Below are 20,526 nucleotides of genomic sequence, written 5' to 3' on the forward strand. Positions count from 1 at the left end.
CAGGCTCCCCACTGGGCAGGGAACCCGATGCGGGGCTCGATCCCAGGACCCTGGGATCATAACCTGAGCTGAAGGCAGATGCTCAACTGATTGAGCCACCCAGGCGCCCTTTGCTGGAATTTTTTAATAAGGAATTTCAGATTGAACTTTTAATAGCCTCTCAAGGCGAGAAGTCAAGCCATATACTTGCCATCAGATCCTACTGCAATACCTGTAGATTTGAGTGAATTCCTCTCTTCTTGAGGTTCCCCAAGTATCGTAAGTTTCCTGCATCTGCCAGGAAGTGACATTCTTGACTCACTTGGTAAGGCTGCTGGGAACTCTGTAAGCAAAGTATTGGGGAACATCTCCAAGGGGGTCTATTGGCTCCATAAAATCAATTTCAGTTCCTTAAAGCTGTGTGGTCATATCTGAGTCTATGTATGTCTCTCTCAAATATGACATTCCACTCAAAGCCTTGGTAATATAACCAGTGTTTCCAATGGTGTTCCGTTATAAGGAGAACAGATTCTTACTGAACTTATGTAAACAATTATAATTGTTATGAAAGAAAGAATACTCACTGAGAGTTTCTGAATTCTAGAGGGTTCAGATAGGGAGAAAAGATTAATGTTTCCATTTGTTCACAAAGGACTATTTTATCATATTTCTGTAAGTCATAGATATTTTAAGAGAAAAAATGTCCTTAAATCTGGAAGGGAAAAAAAAATCTGGAAGAGCAAACATTAGAGAACCAGCAGTGTTTCAAAGGAGAGTCATAAAAACTGTAATCATCTTCCTCAATTCATTCACTTCCTTGTTATTAAATCTTGTTCTGTTTGAATGCTACGTTTCCATTAGTTTTGGAAATTCTTATGCAGTTTAGTTTTGTGATCTTAAGGATATCAGAAACCTGTATTTGTCAGAAGTCCTTTTCATGAATTTCCTTGAAGATGAAACACGTTTTGGGAGAGCATCAAATACAATAATTGTAAATGACAAAAGACTCAAAGATGGACCTGGTTAAAGATCTGATGAGAGTTCATTATAATGCAATTGACAAGGAGATCCAGTTCTTTCTGTGACCCATGGCATTTCAATAAGTAGAATGTCAAGTGATGACCTTATACCGGGACATACTAAAACTTTAAGAATTTCATATAATTTCTAGGACAGAGGGACACCTGGGTGGCTTAGTCAGTTAAGCATCTGCCTTCTGCTCAGGTCATGATCCCGGCGTCCGGGAATCAGGAATCTTACTGGCATCGGGGCTCCCTGGTCAGCGGGGAGCCTGCTTCTCCCTCTGCCCTTCCCCCTGCTCATTCTCTCTTTCACTTTCTCTCTCAAATAAATAAATAAAATCTTTAAAAAAAATTTCTAGGACAGTTACAGCATTTGCCCATGCAATTTAACCTAAGGAGGTTTATCATCATTTGTTTGACAATGCTTCCCATGTAACTTAACATACCAAATAAACAAGCCTAATTAGTCAAAAAGACTTCATTTAGAATTTGAATTTTGGGGAAGTTTTGTTAAAAACCTCAGGTTTTTTTTTTTATTTATTTTTTTTAAAACCTCAGGTTTTAAAGCAACATGCCTAGATAGAATTAAAAATCATTATAAAACATAACATTTAATTATCTATTTAATCAAAGTGGCAATAAGAGATTCTACAGAAGGTTACATAGTTGCTAGCAAAACTTAGCTCCTTTAATAATGAGAAATTTTAACCTTCTTAAGTAATCAAAGACCTGATAAAGACAAAATGTAGAAACTTTGGTTTTCTGGGCAGATAAAGAAAAAAAACTTTATAATTTCTTATCAAGGGTAGACCAATAATCTAAGAAAACATTGTCATTTTAACAGAAAGAAAAAAAACCTCCAAATTCCAATCTTATACCAGTGTTCTTTTAAAATTCATTCATTCCAATCTTAGTCCTGAACACGCACAAAACTGTTTTCCAAAGATTCCCCTTCACAAACCTTCCACAGGGGTTTGGTTTTTGTTTTTGTTTTTGTTTAGATTCATATTTTATCCTAAGTTTTTTCTCTCTAACCAGTCTCATCCTGGGACAAAATTACTTTCTTTTTCCTCAGCAAAAATGTACTCCCATTCTCCTAACCTTTCTTATCAAAAACACATCTTACTTTCTCTACATAGAGAGTGGCTCTCCTTATCATGTCTAGCAGTCTTAATTACGTGTATCCGAATTCTCTTAGAAACCTTAGTCTCCAGTGAAAACTTTACTGACTGTGAACTGTTACACCAGAATTCTTTAGGTGGCAAATTTATGAATATATTTCATAATTTTTAGGAACGTGTTTTTTCATAGTACAACTTTCATTGAAGCATAAAATATGTTTACTAGTAGACCCAACTATCTTTAGTTTCTTTGTAATAAGAAGCCAAAAGCAGATAAACCTGTGTCTAGTAATTAATGTTTCAGTATTTTATTTTATTTGGAAAAGACTTGCATATACAATGAGTTCAAACCAATTTGTTATTTAACTAACGGAATTTCAAAGTTAGGTTACCAAAGATTTTGAAAGCTATTTAAAAGTTTACTTATAGGGGCGCCTGGATGGCTCAGTTGGTTAAACGTCTGACTCTTGATCTCAGCTCAGGTCATGATCTCAGGCCCCATGGCTGCCTCCGGGCTCAGTGGGGGATTCTTTCGCTCTCCCTCTGCACTCCCCTCCCCCCCCACTCTTGAGTGCGCTCTCACTCTCTCTCTTTCTCAAATAAATCTTACCAAAAAAAGTTTACCTGTAAACCTTTTTAAAAATCTACTTGCTTTTAACAATTACCCATGAAAACTTCATGAGAGAGACTAAATTAGCCATCACTTTGAGTCATCTTTTTGCTGACAAATTGCAACAGAGATAACATGAGCTTATTTGACCTTGAATAAACCTTGGTAGGATGAGTTTTATATTTAACTCTGATAACTCTAAAGACATGTCTTTTTTAATTAAACCAACAACATTGAATTAGCTTTGATACGGGTATGCTGCACCTGTGTCCACTAAACAGTCCATCACTTTGTTCCCCGCTGTCAGTTTTACCTGGGGCTCCTGTGGGGAAATCTGAAGTGGGTGGGTTGAGTCTAGGGGAGCCCCTGGACGCCTTCATGCTGATTTGGGAGGTTACCTCAATTCGAACCTCATATAGAGGGGGCCCAAAAGCTTGGGGTGCTTTGGCACCGGAAGCACCAAGGATAATGAAGGAGCCACCTGTGCGAGCCAAACGAGTGGTGATGTAGGAACAGGAGGGGGTGGAGGGGTGGTGGCAGAGGTGGCAGGGGTGCCCCCAGCAAGGCTGGAGGTAGATTCGAAGTTTGGACTAACATTTATCTCCATCTCCTGTCTCTTCCCCTTGCAAAACAGACTTTTTTCTCTGGTTGCTTTTTAGCCCTCTACATCATTTATTCAAAATATGTCCTAATGGATTTTCTTTGGAAACAGAAGTATCTCCCATCTTCCTAGGCAAAGGTTCAGAAAGAACACAGAAGAAACACTAAATGAAGCTCAGAGTACCTCTGTTAGCATTCATTCTTTCCCAAAAGTCGGGGCTTCACTGGCTGAACCAAACAGCTTCTAGACAAGCTAAGAGAGCCAAATCAAAACCCCCTCTTTGGGGGTGGTCACTGAATGGTAGGAAGAACTCTAAGAGAGCCATTCAGTACCATCTTTCCTCTGAGCTTAACATATACACAGGCCAGGTGGTGGAACAGTAAAATACCATCTTCTTTTTAGTCATAGGTTCATAGCTAAAAATAGACTAGTCAGCCAATATTCTCCTTAGGGGGCTGTGAGAAGGTATAGAAATAGCACTTCCCATTCTTACACAAACTTCAAGAGATCTTACAAACACATATCCTGACTTCCCTACTTGCCACTCGTCCCTTCTCCTTTTCTAATGGTACCTCTAATGATGAATTCTATAAATTCCTTGTTGCAAATCATATGAACGAACCACGCAAGCTCAAAATGGTTCCCAGGAGCTCAGACAACAGGAAACTAGGGAAGGACAGGGTCCAGCATGCACTAAGGAGGAACTTACCAGGAACCAAATCTTTCAGGGCCCACTTACTCCTCAGTTCATTTCTCTGCTTCGCCAAACGTGGCTAAGGCAGTTCGTGCCTATCTGGGCCGAGTGGAAAGGAGTGTCCCCAAAACAAGTTTTGGCAGCTGTCAGGGACTGTTCTCCTCACTCTCCCTGCCTGAGGTCCGTAGTGGTTGTCTCCCACCCGTCATAGTCCCTGATTTGGGAAATGAACGGGCGAGCCCTGAGCGCCCTGCCTCCAGCTGCTCCATCCGGGGATCCCAAGAGGGCTGGACAAAACGGAAGCACAGCTTCTGGCCGGCTCACCAGAAAATGTGTTACTGGAGCCCAAGGGTGCAGGAGCACCTGACCCCTGGGGGGCGGGGCGGGCGGCAAACACACCAGGTTCTGCCACTCACTGCTAACGAAAACTAAAGGATTAGAGACCAGGGGTGGTGAAACAAGAAAGGAATTCATTTCAGTGAAGCCAGCACCAGGAAGACAGTGGGCTAATGTCCTAAGAACTGTCTCCAAGGTGCTGAGAATACGTCTAAGTTTATATAGGGAAAACGCAGAACCAAGATTGGTGGGTACTCTGCAGCTGAGCAGCAAAAGGTCAGGTTGATTATTGTCTTGGGGGTCAATCTTGCAGGGTCTTGCTGGTGTCAGGGCAGCCAGCCCTTGTTTCTTGAGGGGGTAGTTTCGGTTTCCATCACTGGATGTTTTGCCCACTGGGTCCCTTGCCTGAGTTAACAGATAAAGCTGAAGGGGGGGAAACACAACAATTAAGAGGAACAGATTTGAAGGCAAAATGGAGTCAGTCAAGGCTATAACTGGGTCCTCCTTCAATCTCACTGGAAAAAGTCTTTTAATTGTTGGGAAGCTATAAAGCTCACAGTGGCAGATGTAAAGTTTTCAGAATGCTTGAAAGCTCAAATCTTATCATTGGCAATAAATACTGTCAGTTGTTTTCCTTGAGGAAACAGACTCACTTTGTTCATTTTTGAGAAAATGACTGCCAAAAACCCAAGTCAGAAAAACCACAGTTCATCAGTTGTTCTTGCACGTAAAAATGGTAGTCCGTGGAAAAAAAAAAAACAAACAGCTGGTTTATCTCGCAACTCAATTACACACGTGCTTTTCTTCCAGACGATTGTACTTCACTCTGCAGGAGCAGAGTGGTTCGTGTGTACTTCTCATTTTATCACAACGTCACAAAAAACGTCAAAAACCTCTGCTCGAGGCCTTGTTGAGTTTTAACAAAAGTAGTAATTCCTACTGCTTGCTTCATTAAGGACCTTCTTAAAGGACACTTGTTTCAACCGCTAGTGTGTGGTGGTGGAGAATGCGGTGTCACTAGTTCTGTTTGCAGCCACTGCCTTGGTTGGTGCTAAGGCGCCTGCAGTTACCCCACAGTTGCTTTTGCAACATTAGTGCAAATGTCAGCACAGTGAAAAAGATAGATCATATCTTTGTGTTACTCTAAAAATAGTTTTGACCTCTGAGAAGTTCTTGGGGACTCCCAGGAGTCCACTAATCACACTTTGAGAATCACACATAAAGATGCATTGGGCCTTCCTCCCAGCATTGTATTTTTTCTTGCCAGAGGTCAACACGTCTATTCCATGGCTTGTTAGTAATACAGTCTGGACTATCTGTTTGTGAGGTGGACAACACTGCAACGGTTCCAGGTAGAACTGAGGAGTCTCCAGGACAGGCATTCATTCTTTTAAGAGTTTCCAGTTCGTCGTACATTGTGCTTGCTGGATCCCCGGGAGATACTGTAGCACAGCCTCCCTCCATCTCTGCCCACCTAAGGTTTGTCCTGCTTACCTTTAGGCACTGTTTAAATGCTTCCCTGGTCCTCTTAGTACGACCCGTTTTCTCGTTTGTACTTCTTACATAGTGTTTACTACATTGTTGGTTTGCATCCTCAGTGATTGTTTTTTAAATGCCAACCCCAAAATGAGTTAGTTTACTCTGTAATCTGTATGTTGTCCAAAAAAGGGAAGGGCGTTTTTGTAAATGTTTTCTCAATGTAATGAAATCAAAACTGAAAGCGAACAAAGTAAAACAAGGGTGCGTTAGTTGCACATTTCCTGACGGCAAGCATTGGAATGATCTAAAGTAGCGACCGTGGTTTACTGCTGGTGGTTTTATTCCTTGCTCACTGCAGCCTCTTGGGGCCCAATATTCAACAAATATTCAAATTGGAGCTGGAGTTCTGAGCGGCCGGGTACTGTGTGTTCCCGCGGTGTGTTTGTACATTGTTTAAAACCTGGCAAGAGAGCACTAGCCAGGAGCCTGCAGGCGGGGCTCGGCCGCGAGCGAGCGAGCGAGCAAGCAGGGCTGCGCCGGCGCTCGGGCTAGGTGCCCCCGCCCGGCGCAGCCTCCGGCTCGGGCCGGCGGAGCGCCGTGCCCATTTAAGGAGGCGGACCGTACCACCAGAACTTTCTTGACAGGGGGTGTTCAGGCGAACTCGGACAACTTTCAGTGAGCCAAAAGACGATTTCGCTTCTCTTCTAACGCTGGCTCGAGTTCTAGTGCCGCTCGGTGGGAGCTGTGCGCTGGTGGGCTGTGGACGTGGGCTTCTTGGGTTTCCCTTCTGCGAAATCGCCCCGAGGGATCTCACTGGCTCTGAATTCGGACGCGACGTTCCCCGAGCTGGTCCAAAGTGTAGTTCGCCTGCAGAGGCCCCAGTGCCCGGATGTCCATCAGGATTAGTGCGAGCCAATACGGTCGGAGCCCGAGGCTGCGCTGAGGACGCCCGGGCTCGGGAGCAGGTAGTCCCGCAACACCGGGGAGTCGCGCAGGGGAGACCGTCCCCGCCCGGCCCCGGCAAATGGTGAGCGCGGCGCTGGCAGAAGGGCCGCGGGTTGAAGGCTCCGATGGACAGAAGTCCTTGAGCTCTGTAAACTGAATTATGGCAGCCCGGTCAAGGTAAGCCGGGCACCGAGAGAAACTTTTTTAAATGTGTTTGTGGCTAGGGGAATTGAAGGTTGCGGGCAGGGGTGGGGGAGGGAGGGTTGGGGTGCTGCGAGGAAGACCGGCAGGAAGCAGCTTTGTCATTGCTTTCTCATCATTCCCGATGCTGTGGGTCACTACTTAACGTCAGATTTAAAAACAAAACAAAAAAACAGTTGGGAGAGCATACTGGGTAATTTCTGCAGAGTAGAGGGGTTGAGTTAAAGTTAAAAGTTAAATTCCTTCCGTCTTCCAAAATAATTATTTTCGGAGGAATTAAGTTGTTTTAACTTGTTTGCCTTTCCCGAATTTTAATTTAGTTTCTTTGTGCACCTCCCTTTGGTTCTCCGGATTTGGGGGTGGCGGGGAGCTAGTATTTTGATCGGAATTTTAGAAATCACTTAATGTAAAAACAGCTCGCCTTGGAGAAGGTGGTCGAGAATTTGGCAGGGGAGTGATCGAAAATTTTACTGCTGAAATGTATTCCACATAAAACGGCACGGCTTGCGGAGAATCTGCTGAGTAGGCAAAGACTGGGAATGTACCGGGGTTGGTGAGGGGAGAGGATAATGAACTGCAGTTGCTGTCAGAGGAACGCTATTGTAAGAACCTCAAGCTCTGACTTTCCATGGTTGGTTCCTTTTTTTTTTTTTTTTGGTAATGAGTGTTAAGGAGTGATGACAAGGCATCAGTCAGTGATCATTACACGACTGAGACTGTTGTGTGTGAGTTCATTTTAGTTGTGACAGCAGTTGGCGCTAAGGGAAACTTAGAGTTATATAATAAGTTCTTTTTTAACTTTTAGTTTTACTAGAAAGCAGTTTGGTGTCACCTATTTAAAGTAATAGGGCTCTTCGAGTTGATATTTGATGTAGTACAGTGATTTGGGGATGTCTTAGAAGGCTAACTACGTTTCAGGTCTGAAAACCCAGGTGTACCACTAAAAGAAATAGATGCCCCAGTGCTGAAGTTGAAATTCAAGATTTTTTCCTAAGAGAACTTTCTAGGAAGAGAACCAACTACTCCATATAGTGCACCATCTGCTTTATATATTTAATCCTCTCAACTCTGTGGTTTATCCCCTGCCCCATGTTCTTGGTTGTTCTAAGAAAGGGGTTCTTGGGACCAAGTAGTGGGAAAACTTAGATGAGAAGCAAAAGTGGCATCTTTGTTTGCTAACCTCTAATGAAATTTAACTGCCAAGGGGGTCTTTGGAATAAAGCCTTAGATTAAGGTACCTTAGTCTAAGAAACTAAGTAAATACTATCCAACAGAACTCAATAATATAGGCCTGGGATCTGAACTCAGGTGCACGTGATTTGAATGCCTCAGCTCTTAAACTAAGAATAAAATGAGATAATAGCTAATTGGACACTGCATGCAGTGTGCCAGGCACAGCTGCCTTAATTGGATTATCTCTTTGATTCTTCTCAGTCACTTAAATAGGTAAGTACTTTTTATTTTTCCCATTTATAGTTGAGGAAACTGAGGCCCAGCCAGCCTGTTTCTCGCCTGAGGTCACATAGGTGGAGCAGTGCCTGACGAGCTGCTGAGCAGCATTTCCTTACTTCCAGACTTTCCCTTCAATCCTGAGGGGAGGTGTGAAAAGGGAACTGCAAAGCCTCAATATAAGTGTACAAAAGCAATTTCTGCTAAAAGTGCTTTGCTACAAAATGGAAAAATCTGAATTATCAGTGTGGTAGTTCAACTTGTTAGCAATTGAAACAGGAGGACTGTATATATTCTGCTCTTCTACCTGGCCTTCAGATGTGCCCTTGAACTAGGAACAAAGCCACAGGGCCATGATGGCTGTTGTTTTCTTAGCCTGCATAATAGGAGTGTATCTCACAAGTTGTAAATATTCACTTTCTACAGTTACATCTGGAATGTGGTCTGTGCTCATTTAGACATTGTGGTGTTGTTGTTTTTTTTTTTTTTAGATTTATTTGAAAGAGAGAGCATGAGCATGGGGGAGGGGCAGGGGGAGAGGGAGGAGCAGACTCCCCACTGAGCTGGGAGCCCAATGTGATGTGGGGCTTGATCCCAGGACTCTGGGATCTCCATGACCTGAGCCCGAAGGCAGACGCTCAGGCGACTGAGCCACCCAGGCGCCCCTAGACATTGTGTTTTGTGGGACAGTAGATAATCTTTGAGATCTAAAGAGAAGATCGCACATATTTTTGGATTTCGAGGAAACCTCAAGCTGGGTCAAATTGTTGAGAGTAGTGCTAAGAGAAACAAAACCATCACCTCTGATTTATAATCTAGGGTAGTAAAATCTTGCCCAAGTGCCACCCACAGTATCTGTTTGCTCTCGGAACAATTAGTTTGGGTTGTTGGACTCATTGGCCCTTAAGATTCAGAGCTCAGTTTGTTCTAAACACGGTTGTTTCATTGTGCACTATTTAAAATAGTTTGACTTTTTTTTTCTTAGTAGAAGAGGTAGATGAGAACTTAGATGAAAGTGAATTTTGCGGCACTGACAGTGAATACATGAGGTGGCCATAGCAGTTTTCTGTCATTGTTTGTCATTGCTATAAGGTAATATTCTTCATTTGATACTTATGGTTGGTATATGACTAATTTTTCATGTGAGTAGGCTAGTCAGTGTATTCCTTTTCTATAGTCAGCTCCTTAAGATGTTGTCTCACATTTTTGGTATCTCCCGCATAAGCTAGAAGTATTTTGAATGAGGGAGGGACTACCTATTTCTTAGCTTGTGAACCATTATAAATTGAAGTTGACCAGCCCCCTCCCTCATTTTAAACCTAAAAGTAGGGGAGAAAGCACCTAAAAGTAGGAAGTTGATTATTTTGTTTTGCTTTGTAGTTCATTGTTTTCTCCCAGAAGTGGGAGACATCTCTGTTGAATGAGAGGTCACGTTTGCCTACGTTTTAAAAATTAGATTTTGGGGCAGTATTTTGAAAGCATTTAATATTTGGTTTGAGTATTCATTCGAGTTGTGGAGAAAGGCAGTCACTTAGAAATGCAGTATCAGTTAAAGCAGGACATAAACTATGCCTCAGCTCTCAGATTAGAACCTGTAAGCACAACAGATACATTGATTACTTTCTGATGTGAATTATAACAAACTTGCTTTCTTTAATGTGAAATAGTTACAGATCATGGCTTTAGTTTCCAAACTCTGATCTAAGGCACAGAATACTTTATAGAAGTATACAGCCTGGCATGCCTCTTTTGAGAGGAGCAAGCCTATGATGGGGAAGCGGGGTGGGGGGGGTGGGCATGGAATCTCAACAGTTTGAAGATTTATGCTTTTCTGTGAGGATTAGCTTGCTTTAGATTGAGGAGTGTGTTGATGGATAAAACAGAAAGGAGGGCTTTGTCTGGTTCCTCATCTCTGCTAAACCCCTCATTGAAGCAATCTTTGAATTCTAGAAAGGAATATATACATACCTTCACCTACTGCCAGGGATTAACCAGTTTTAAAATGCACCTTGTGCTCCTGGAGAAGCCCTGCCCCCCCCTCTTTTTCCAGGGGAAGTGGGGGAGTTGAAATTCTGTAGGAGAGTAGCATCTGGTGGCTGAGCACATCTCAGAAGAAAGCACTTTCAGACAAATTGCAAAAGAAAATTAGGTTTAGTCAGTTCTCCCACAACGTTTTTGTTTGAATTTGACTGAAGTTAATGTTAATGAAGTTTAAAAAATAATAATAATGAAGCAAAGTCAGACTGTTCCCAAGATTATTATGAAGCCGGTTTTTGGTGGATCTCTTTGGTGAGGGAAATTTTTCCATTGCAAAAAGCATTGCCCCCCCCCTTTTTTTTTTGCAAAACGCATTGCTCTTAAACTGGTATAGAATCAGTTTTGCTCTGTCCTCTGCCCTCCTGATTTGTGACCTCCTGATTACCTTGGAAGAAAATTCATGAAAGCAAAGAAGCTCTGATTGAGTATGAGCAAATATCAAAGAAGAATGCTATGGTATTTTGGAAAGTGCGGTTCAGAGCAGTGATTTCAAGAGGGAAATAATTTATGCAGTATTTTGACCCAATGAATGTCTTCATTTTTTCCCCTATGATGCCATTGTAAACAGTGTCCTTGACAGAAGAGAAACACAGACAGGTCTCTTAAGTGATTTCCTTCTAGTTCATCCTGAGAGCCAGCTGAGCTTCCTGACTCACAGACTACAGCTTCTTCCAAGATAAAGAAGGAGAACTGAGTCATTTTTTTCAGTCAGCTGGTTTATGGGGATGTTCTTTGGCAACATTAACGCAAGTGATCTCTCAAGAGATTTAGGGGATTCTATACGAGAGCATGAAAAGGTATTCAATAGCTGCTTCTATACTCTTTTGAAAATGGAATTTAGAGAATGCTGCATTTAAGCAATTTAAATTTCATGTATCTCAGTAATGAAAAATGTTATCTTAATCATGGATAAGAGGGAAATCTCATTTTGGTACTGTCCTTTGGTTTGAGCATCCAAATCTATATATATTACCCAATTGCTGTAAAGTGGAGGAATTATAAAGCCAATTATCTTTATTACTGCTTTGAGGTATAGATACAATTTGATTGCATCTAAATATATAAACTTAGTTTTCTATTAGGAAATTTCTCTATTTCGTTTGTTTTCCAAGATTGGCAAATAAACTTAATTCCCAAATCTGTCTTTTAAAAGAGAAAGTCCTGTATGTGAGTTGTAGTGAGAACTACAACCAGTAACGTATTCTGATTTTCCCTCCGTACTAGTTGGAAATACAGTCTACATCTTTAGGACAAAGTTTCTTGGCTCAGAAGTACAAACATAACAAGCTTGGATATCATAATCTCTGTTGTGGTTCAGTTACATATTATTGGCATAGGGTGTGTGCATAACTTTTACAGCAGCTTAAATGATTACCTTTTTTACGTAAGTAAAAAAAATTGGGCAAGATAAAGCTGTAGTATTTTAGCTCTGCTTCAGATTGTTAATTTTATTATGAATATACATGTATTCATTTGCTCAGAATAATACAGCAGTAGAATGCACAATAACATCTTGCTCAACTATAAATGTGTCAGGTGGAGCTTAGCTTTAGGCCTCGAGGGGAAAAATAAGATAACTCTTGGTGGTAATGCCCTAGAGACCCTAAAGTAAAAATTAACTTCAAAACAATCCCAAGTGCTGACTTTTTGTCTTGGCAGTGATCAGTGTTGAGAATCTTTCCTCTGTGCAAACTTTTCCCTTTTCCAAGCTATCCACACTGAGTTAAAGCTTAACCCGATGGCCACAAAGCCAGCAGACTTAATCCTGGAAGTCTTGTTCTCTGGTGAATGTGTTTTCTTGTTATGGTTTATTGGCTTTGTTTTTAATTTAACCTGATTGAACGATCAGATTCTTAGGGCTATTACTCAAGCAGTAATTTGATGTCAGGTGTAATACATTAAGAGGAATCCCAGTAGGGACATCTTGTCAAAAAGAACTGAAGCTAACTGAAGGGGGAAATATATATTGTCGATTGACACCTAATGGAATTAAGTATTGTATCTCCAAAGGGCACCCACAGTTTGACCACACTCTAAAAGTACCAAGAATTGTTGTTCCTCTGTAATGGCTCATATGATGATGAATACTTGGAGACTTGTGGGCCCACATGATCCTTTGTTTGGGTGGGCTGGAGAGTTAAGGATGTAACTCTTGACTCACTGGCTTGCCTGTATTTTACCCCAAATGATCTTGCCTTTCTTTTCACTATTGCTTCCTGCTGGATTGGCAATTAGACAAAGAAAAGAATATTTTAGATGCAATGTAGTCCTATTAAGTTCAAGGTTCTCAAACTTGACTAGACACTAGAATCACTAGGAGTGCTTGCCAATGTGCCGATTCTACTCCCCACCCCCCAAGATTCTGATTGGATAGGCCTGGGGTGGAGCTTGGGTGGAGATCTGCTTCTCCGAGGCCAGAGGCCCACCCTACTACCCTTTGTGAAATGGAGTCTGTGTGTGAGAGATATATAAAGTATATCGTGCAATGCAGTTACATTTTGACTTAATATACCCTCATATATACACATGTCCTCCTTCCCCCATTGAAATAGACAAGAGGTTGGTAGAAAAAATAGATCTCCATCTCTATAAATTTATGTATCTGTTACAAACTGTAAGTGCTGAAGTCTCCAGGTGCACTTAAATTTAAGAAATAAAAGGAAAAGGAAGGTACCAAGAAGTAAAGCCCACGTTTGATCGTGCAGCACTTTCCTAACAGTTGTTTCTTCCCAAGGACCTGGTTATTTAATTTGCCCTTTCCTGTCCACTCTGGGCTGCCTCCCAAACTACAAATGCACTCTCTACCACACATACCCCAGTTTATCAGGTGGCAGATGTTTTTGTTCCCAGGGGAAAAGTTACAACTGTGAATTGGTCAATTATATCCAAACTCTATGAAACTGAAAGGTGGTGGTGGTGGTTTTGTTTTGTTTTGTTTTTAAAACAAAACATTGCCTGTGTCTACTGTGTTGAACAAATAATGTTCAACAGAATTTTACATGGGACTCCTCCTACTGGGAAGTAAATATTCAAATTATAGCAGATGTCAGTTCCTGTAACAAAATTCAGGAAACACTTTCTGGTATGTGGGTGTTGTAACTCTTCAGTTCTTGGAACTTTCCTGCAGGAAACTGTCCTGTCAAAGGGGAGCAGTTGATAAAATACGTAGCACAATTCACAAACGGCGTCCTGCAGTGTAATTAAATTTTGATTTGGTGCATATGTTTCTGTGGTCATGACAGAGCCTGGCCTCTCACATGACTTTCATTTTGGATAATGTGCGTCTGGATAGCTTGTTAAATTGCTTCCCTTATTCTTGTTGCCTTAAAAATGCAGGTGTACCTGATTTACTCTGGATGTGAATTTTTGGAAAGTGGTACAAAATTAACCAGTTCCCATTGTTTTGTGTAAAAGAATGAAACCTGTTTCCTAGTTTTGCTGAAATTACATATTTTTTCTCCTGATTGATAAATTAGTATTTTACCATAAACATTTCTAAGTAAGATGGCCTATCTAGTTAAGTTGGTAGCTTTTGCTGTCATGAGTCCATGATATTACGATTTTTGTGGGGGTTTTTTAAAAGGAAAACAGAACCTCTTGGGTTAACATGCTGAATTTTAAATACTTGAAAAATTTTGTTAAAGGGGGTATTTATTGGTACAAAATTCTGGACAGTAACACATAGCTAACTCTCATTTTTTTCCCAAGTAACGTTGATCTGCAATTACACTTCTAGGAATTAGGTTTTTCTGTTATTTTATAGTTGGTGTCTCTCCCTTTACCCCCTCACTTCCTTTTAGAGTTAAACCATATTTGTGCTAACTCTCCCATTTTAAAAAGCTGTGTAAATATAAACTTTGTACCACAGGAAAGAAATTAGGCAGCCACATTTACTGACGTTAGCATAGTAAAAAGATACAGTGGAACCCAGTATGTTATATTTGTTTCCAAAATCAATTTCTAGCTGAAAAGAGATGAGTGTTGTCTGCTTGTCGTGTCACTTGTTTTTAGTATAATTCAGAATAACTGATTAAACATAGTTTTTTGTTTTTAAGTGGGAACTGTGCCCAGAAGACCAAAAAGAAAAAGAAAAAAAGAAAAAAAGCGCCCTAGATTAGAAGTTAATAAAAGATTGAGTTTGATAATTTTTTATCATTTTGCTGATAGTGTGGGGTTTTTGTTTTTAAATTTCATGACAGGTGCCTTAGTCTTACAAACAGCTTTGTATTTTTCTTAAGAGTCATGTTTTTTTAAGGATAAAGTGAAAATCATTAGATTTACTTAATTTGTAGGCTTTGAAAAGATAGGTTCTCGGGGCGCCTGGGTGGCTCAGTCGTTAAGCGTCTGCCTTCGGCTCAGGTCATGATCCCAAGGTCTTGGGATCGAGCCCTGCATCGGGCTCCCTGCTCGGCGGGAAGCCTGCTTCTCCCTCTCCCACTCCCCCTGCTTTTGTTCCCTCTCTCGCTGTGTCTCTCTCTGTCAAATTAAAAAAAAAAGATAGGTTCTCATGATAAGCCTAGAATAAAACTTGGTTTCTTCCTGAGGTCACCCATATCCTGGTGGTACCTCCAAGGTGTTGGTGTTAGCTATTATTTTGAAGAGTGGACTAGAAACTTTACTCCTACATGGTCTTTTGGTAGCTTGGGAAATGACTCTTTTGGCAGGAGAGGAGGGGAGGGGACTAGCTTGCTTTAATCAGGATACATTCACTATCACCCAGATCTTTTATCTCTTATGTTACTTCTCATTTTATGAACTTTTTCTTAGCCCAGGTGTTTTTTTCCTTTACAACTTTGAGGTATATTTTACATATCATAAGAGTTGCCCATTTCAAGTGTACAATTCAATTACTTTTACTTTACTAAGTGATACAACCATCATCATAAATCATTTTTAGGACATCTCCCCAGTAAGATCTCTCATGTCCAATTATATGTAATCCCTGTTCCTAGCCCCATGCAAAAATCTTTCTGTGCGTAAATTTGGCTTTTTATGGGTACTTCACATACATGGAATCTTGTGGTTTATTGCATCTGGCTTTTTTCACTTACATAATTTTTTTGAGGTTCGTCTATGGCATAGCATGTATCAGTTGTGTCTTGTAATAACTGAATAGTATTCTGCTGTCTGAATATGATAGACTGGTTGTTGTGTGTGTGTGTGTGCGCGTGCGCGTGTGCGCACACCCACGGGGTAGGGGTGGGTGGCTATTATGAATAATACTCCTAAGAACATTTGCATGCAAGTCTTTATGTAGACGTACATTTTCCTTTTGCTTGGTTGGATACCTAAGAGTGGGATTGCTGGGTCCTAGGATAGTTTTATGCCTTACTTTTGGAAAAACCACTAAACTGTTTTCAGACTGTATGTCCACCCTAGCCCATATTTAAAGTGACCTAATTCAGTCAATTTTTTGCAAGTTATTTTGCTATCTTTCGAGTCAGCTGGGCTGTGGAACTGGTGGTTCTGAGATCTGATTAATTTTGCATTTGATTATTAAAAGATAATGTGATGTTTTAAATACATGTGGCTTAAAAACACAACTTTTTTCATAGAAAATATAGTATTTCTGAAATTGGTTGGGCTTTTTGAAGAAGAAACTTGTATCAAAGAATATTTAAAGAAAACCAAATTAACATTTAAAGTATCAATGCATGTTTTTGTCAAAGTAGGAAGTGAATTTTCCAACACAGCTCATAAACGCTGCAAATAGCTGTATATATATTTATAAAATTTTATAAATTCTATAATATAAATATATAATAATTATATGTAATATAAATATATATATAAATCCTTTATTTCAGAACTGAAAAATAGCCTTAGAAATTTTCATTTAAATGTGTGTTTTTTTTTTTTAAATAAAAACATTCAGGCAAAAATTAGCTGTTCCCACTCACTGCAGTCTTGAAAGCAGAGATAGGTTATCTGAGTGGAGCTTCTGGAAATTATCTTTAAAACTTGGGTCCTGCTAGGGGAAGGTGGTGACCATATGCCCCCAATCAGTGGTGTGTTCCGAACTTCAGGAAAAGATAGATCTATTTTATGACCAAAAATACTTCATGAAATGCTCTGAAATTGTCTTTAGATGTGTGTGTGATGGTCGTGAAAGTGAATCATCTTTTCAGCACTCCCGCTGCTAGTCTGTAAAAGAGCTGGGAGGCCCTGGTTAGTTGTCTCCTACATGGCTGCCTTTAATGAGCCTACCCAGTGTGCTTTCAGCTTTGGAGCCTCAGACCATTATGGCATGTTACTGGAATTCACTGCTTCTGGGTATTAATTTACCTACCCCTTTTAAAGATTATATCAGCATTAATAGCTTTATGACTGTGGCCAATTCACATACATGAACAGTGCTTTTAATATTATCCATATTATGTATTGATGAATGCCTCATTGCTCACTGAGAGCCAGCCACAGTGTGTGCAGGGCTCGAAGCTGGTTCAGACAGATCTGTCTCCCCACATGAAGAGGAGCTCATAGCTGGTTAGGAGGGGGGGTAGAGGACAGAAAATTAAGCCAGCAAACTTGGCCAATGAAACAATCACAAACTGTTAAAGCACTATGACAAAAAACAAATGGGGTGTCGTGACAGAGGGTAATGGAGTGTGGAACTTGATCTGTCAGCCACAAGGACCTCTGACAAAGTTGACCTGAAGTGGAGAAAACGCAGGCTGTGATGTGTGTTAGGACTAACTGCCCTTTCAGAATATACATGGAAATAAGTGATGATAGTGGAAAGGGTGGCATTTTTAAACAGGGCAAATGTGGTTTTAGGAAATACTGCCATGTGGCAGTTTCTTGAAATAAAAATTATTTTTGTGGATTAAGGCTATCAAAACTGATCCCTGTGTTTTTGTTTTTTGTTTTTAATAAAGGCAAAATGAGTTCCATAACAAATTGTACTTTTAAAATAGAGACTGTATTTTCGAAGAGTTTGCCTTAATTGGTGCATAAATATAAACAAGTTAAACATGTGGAAAAGAAATTTCAGAGTACGTTTTTCTTAGTTTGGAAAGCCATCAAATAAGGATTGGCGATAGAAGTAGGGAAGTCCCAGCTCAGTGAGTCCAGTCATAAGGAAGTGAAGGTTTAGACAGTAAGGAGGATATTTAGCCTGGCTATTAAATACAAAGGTTAATTTACAAAGCAACCTTTTATGCATGTGAAAGACTGCTCTAGGAAGTGTGGTAAAAGATGTCCTCCACCTCTGCCAAAAACAGATCTTGAATTAATAAATTATATATGCTGCGGGGTTTAAGGAAAAGCCCAGGAACGAACTTCTCATTGAAGATAATTAAACATGAAAACACAGTGGAAGGTGGAGTTCTTTCAGTGTCTCAGAAATAGGAAATAGATAATCTTCTACCTTGGATATTTTAGGAAGTAGCAGCTGGTTTAAGTACCTTTTTCTCAAGGGATTCTGTGGCTTCTTGAAAAAATGTGATCACAGCGAACTACTATAGGAACTGAAAGTTCTTACCTCTGCCGGCATCACAGCTGTGTTTGATTACATAAAGTTACTTCAGGAATCCTGCGTTCATTATCATCACCTCATGTCTTTTGTACCTCTGTTTTACAGTTATTTTTCAAATAAACATATTTAGTTGTGGACCTCTTGTGGCATCATATATGATAATTTTATGAATGTATTGTGAACATATAAAAAGAATGTATATTCTTTATTTTCAGGGCCCAGAGTTTAACGTGGGTTTTTGTACATTAGATCTGTCTTACATCATTTCTGTACTCTTATTTTTGTCCATACTAAGAGATAAAATAAGTCTGATACAATTAATGAGCTTTTCTCCTGATAATCTTCTGAAGTTTTTGCTTTACAAATGTTGGTGCTTTTGTTGCATAGATATTCATAATTGTTATGTCTTCATTTTAAATTGCCCCCCTTCAAAGTATTACTTTTTTTTTTTATTTGACAGAGAGGACATAGCGAGAGAGGGAACACAAGCAGGGGGAGTGGAAGAGGGAGAAGCAGGCTTCCCGCTGAGCAGGGAGCCCGATGTGGGGCTCGATCCCAGGACCCTGGGACCATGACCTGAGCAGAAGGCAGACGCTTAACGACTGAGCCACCCAGACGCCCCAAAGTATTACTTTCTTAAGTCTTCTTCCAGAAGGTTTCTTTGAGGACTGGTGATATATTTTTTTAAAAGCTATCTTTTTATCTTTTATGTATGTGGATTTTATTTTGGTTTGAGGAGTGAGGGTTCTGCAGCCCTCTCCTCTCCCTCAGAAGTAGCCATTCTGTTCTCTCTATTCAAGAGCCATTGTCAGACTCAATCACTGCACCTTTATAACGTGTGTTAACACGTGATAGAGCCAATCTCCCTCCTTTACTCGTGCTTATGGAATTTCATGGATATTTTTCAAGATCAACTTGAGTATTTTGTTAAAAAAAAAAAAGCTAGTGGCCTTTTAATGGGATAACTTCCTATAAAAACCTCATCCTGTTTTTCAGAAGTATTAAAGTTTTAGACAGGATTACTGTGTTCTTTGCAAATTTTCATGGAATGGAAAAGAGTAGGTTTGAATGCCAGGGACTCCTGAATCACTAGCCAGACACCACTTGTTTATCTTGGGGACATTTGGGAAATCTTATTTGCCTCAGTTTCTCCTGGAGGAAGTGAAAATATACATTTGCTTTTGTCCCAAATGAATGCATTATTAATCTAACTCTATGGAGTGGAATCATATTTTTGTAGGTGACTTAACATTGGACTTTAGGCAGGAGGATTTTGTAGTTTCTATTGCTGTAGAGAAGATCTCACTTTCTTTTTCCTTTTTTTTTTTAACTTTCTCTCTCTCTTTTTTTTTTGAGATTTTATTTTTAAGTAATCTCTACACCCAGCGTGGGGCTCGAACTCACAACCTGAGATGAAGAGTTACATGCTCCACTGACTGAGCTAGGCAGGAGCCCTGAGAGGACCTCACTTCCGAGCAGACTTTTTTTCATTCACTTTTCCTTGACCATAATAGATACAATTTCTACTCTTTAAAATATTCTGTAGTTCAGTAAAACAAAAGCAACAGTTTATTAATATTAACTGTAATTAAAATGAAAGAGAAACATCTTCCATAATTTTCAACAACTTGACCATTTTCTTTTTGTTCTTTTCTTTATACATTAAATGTTACCGCATTTTGAATCATTTTTTTTTTTTTAAGATTTTATTTATTTATTTGACAGAGAGACAGCACAAGCAGGGGGAGCAACAGAGGGAGAGGGAGAAGCAGGCTCCCCGCTGAACGGGGAGCCTGACGTGGGACTCGGTCCCAGGACCCCGGGATCATGACCTGAGCTGAAGGCAGACGCTTAACGACTGAGCCACCCAGGCGCCCTGAATCATTCTTGATATATGTTTGATAGGTGATTTATTCAATGTATAGGGGAGAAGATGAGGTGGGGGTTACTTTAGGCTGTCGTGATTTTTTTTTTTTTTTTAAGATTGTCATTTTGTCTTAAATTTGAAGAGGAACATAAGACTTTCAGTTCTTTTATGCTGAGAAATGCCGTGCTAAGAATACATTTTTAAAAGCCAAAAGCAGCCTAGTTAATATTGACTAAAGCAAGGTGTTATTTTATACCTTGTGCTAGGAGCCAAGGTAGTGACAGATATTAACACACTGCCACAGATAGGTGTTACGGTCTGTTCATGATCTTGGGTATGGAAACTACTCTGAATACCATATTTATGAGCTTCACTCATTCGTGTTTATTTATAAGACTGTCATAGTTGAAGAAGAACTAGTATAGCTCACAAACTAAATATTGAAGACCTAGGATTTTTTTCTTTTCTGTTCATACACACAGGTACGTGAACACGCATGCTCACACAGAACACAAATGTTGCCTCAATAGAAGTTGGAATCCTAATGCAGACTGAAATGGTTATTTCTCATTGTGCTTTTAAATATTAGTTTACAATTAGCCAAGGAGGGCGCCTGGGTGGCTCAGTCGCTAAGCGTCTGCCTTTGGCTCGGGTCATGATCCCAGGGTCCTGAGATTGAGCCCCGCATCGGGCTCCCTGCTCGGCGGG

The 20,526-nt window shown here is 40.3% G+C and overlaps 1 protein-coding gene across 4 annotated transcripts in view; it reads left to right on the plus strand.

Moving 5' to 3' along the window:
* AFF1 (AF4/FMR2 family member 1) overlaps positions 1-20,526 on the plus strand; it is a 203,216-nt gene that overhangs the window by 64,375 nt on the left and 118,315 nt on the right. Inside the window, exon 1 of one of the 4 annotated variants that reach the window (XM_032400748.1) lies at positions 6,429-6,964. The exons of the other annotated variants lie outside the window; for them this stretch is intronic. Within the exon in view, the coding sequence (XP_032256639.1) occupies positions 6,948-6,964 (17 nt within the window). The 5' untranslated portion in view covers positions 6,429-6,947. Of the gene's footprint in view, positions 1-6,428; positions 6,965-20,526 lie in introns of those variants that run through there. 4 annotated transcript variants of the gene reach the window in all.

Source organism: Phoca vitulina, unplaced genomic scaffold (genome assembly GCF_004348235.1).
Source record: "Phoca vitulina isolate PV1807 unplaced genomic scaffold, GSC_HSeal_1.0 scaffold3, whole genome shotgun sequence".
In the NCBI taxonomy this organism is placed as follows: Eukaryota; Metazoa; Chordata; class Mammalia; order Carnivora; family Phocidae; genus Phoca; species Phoca vitulina.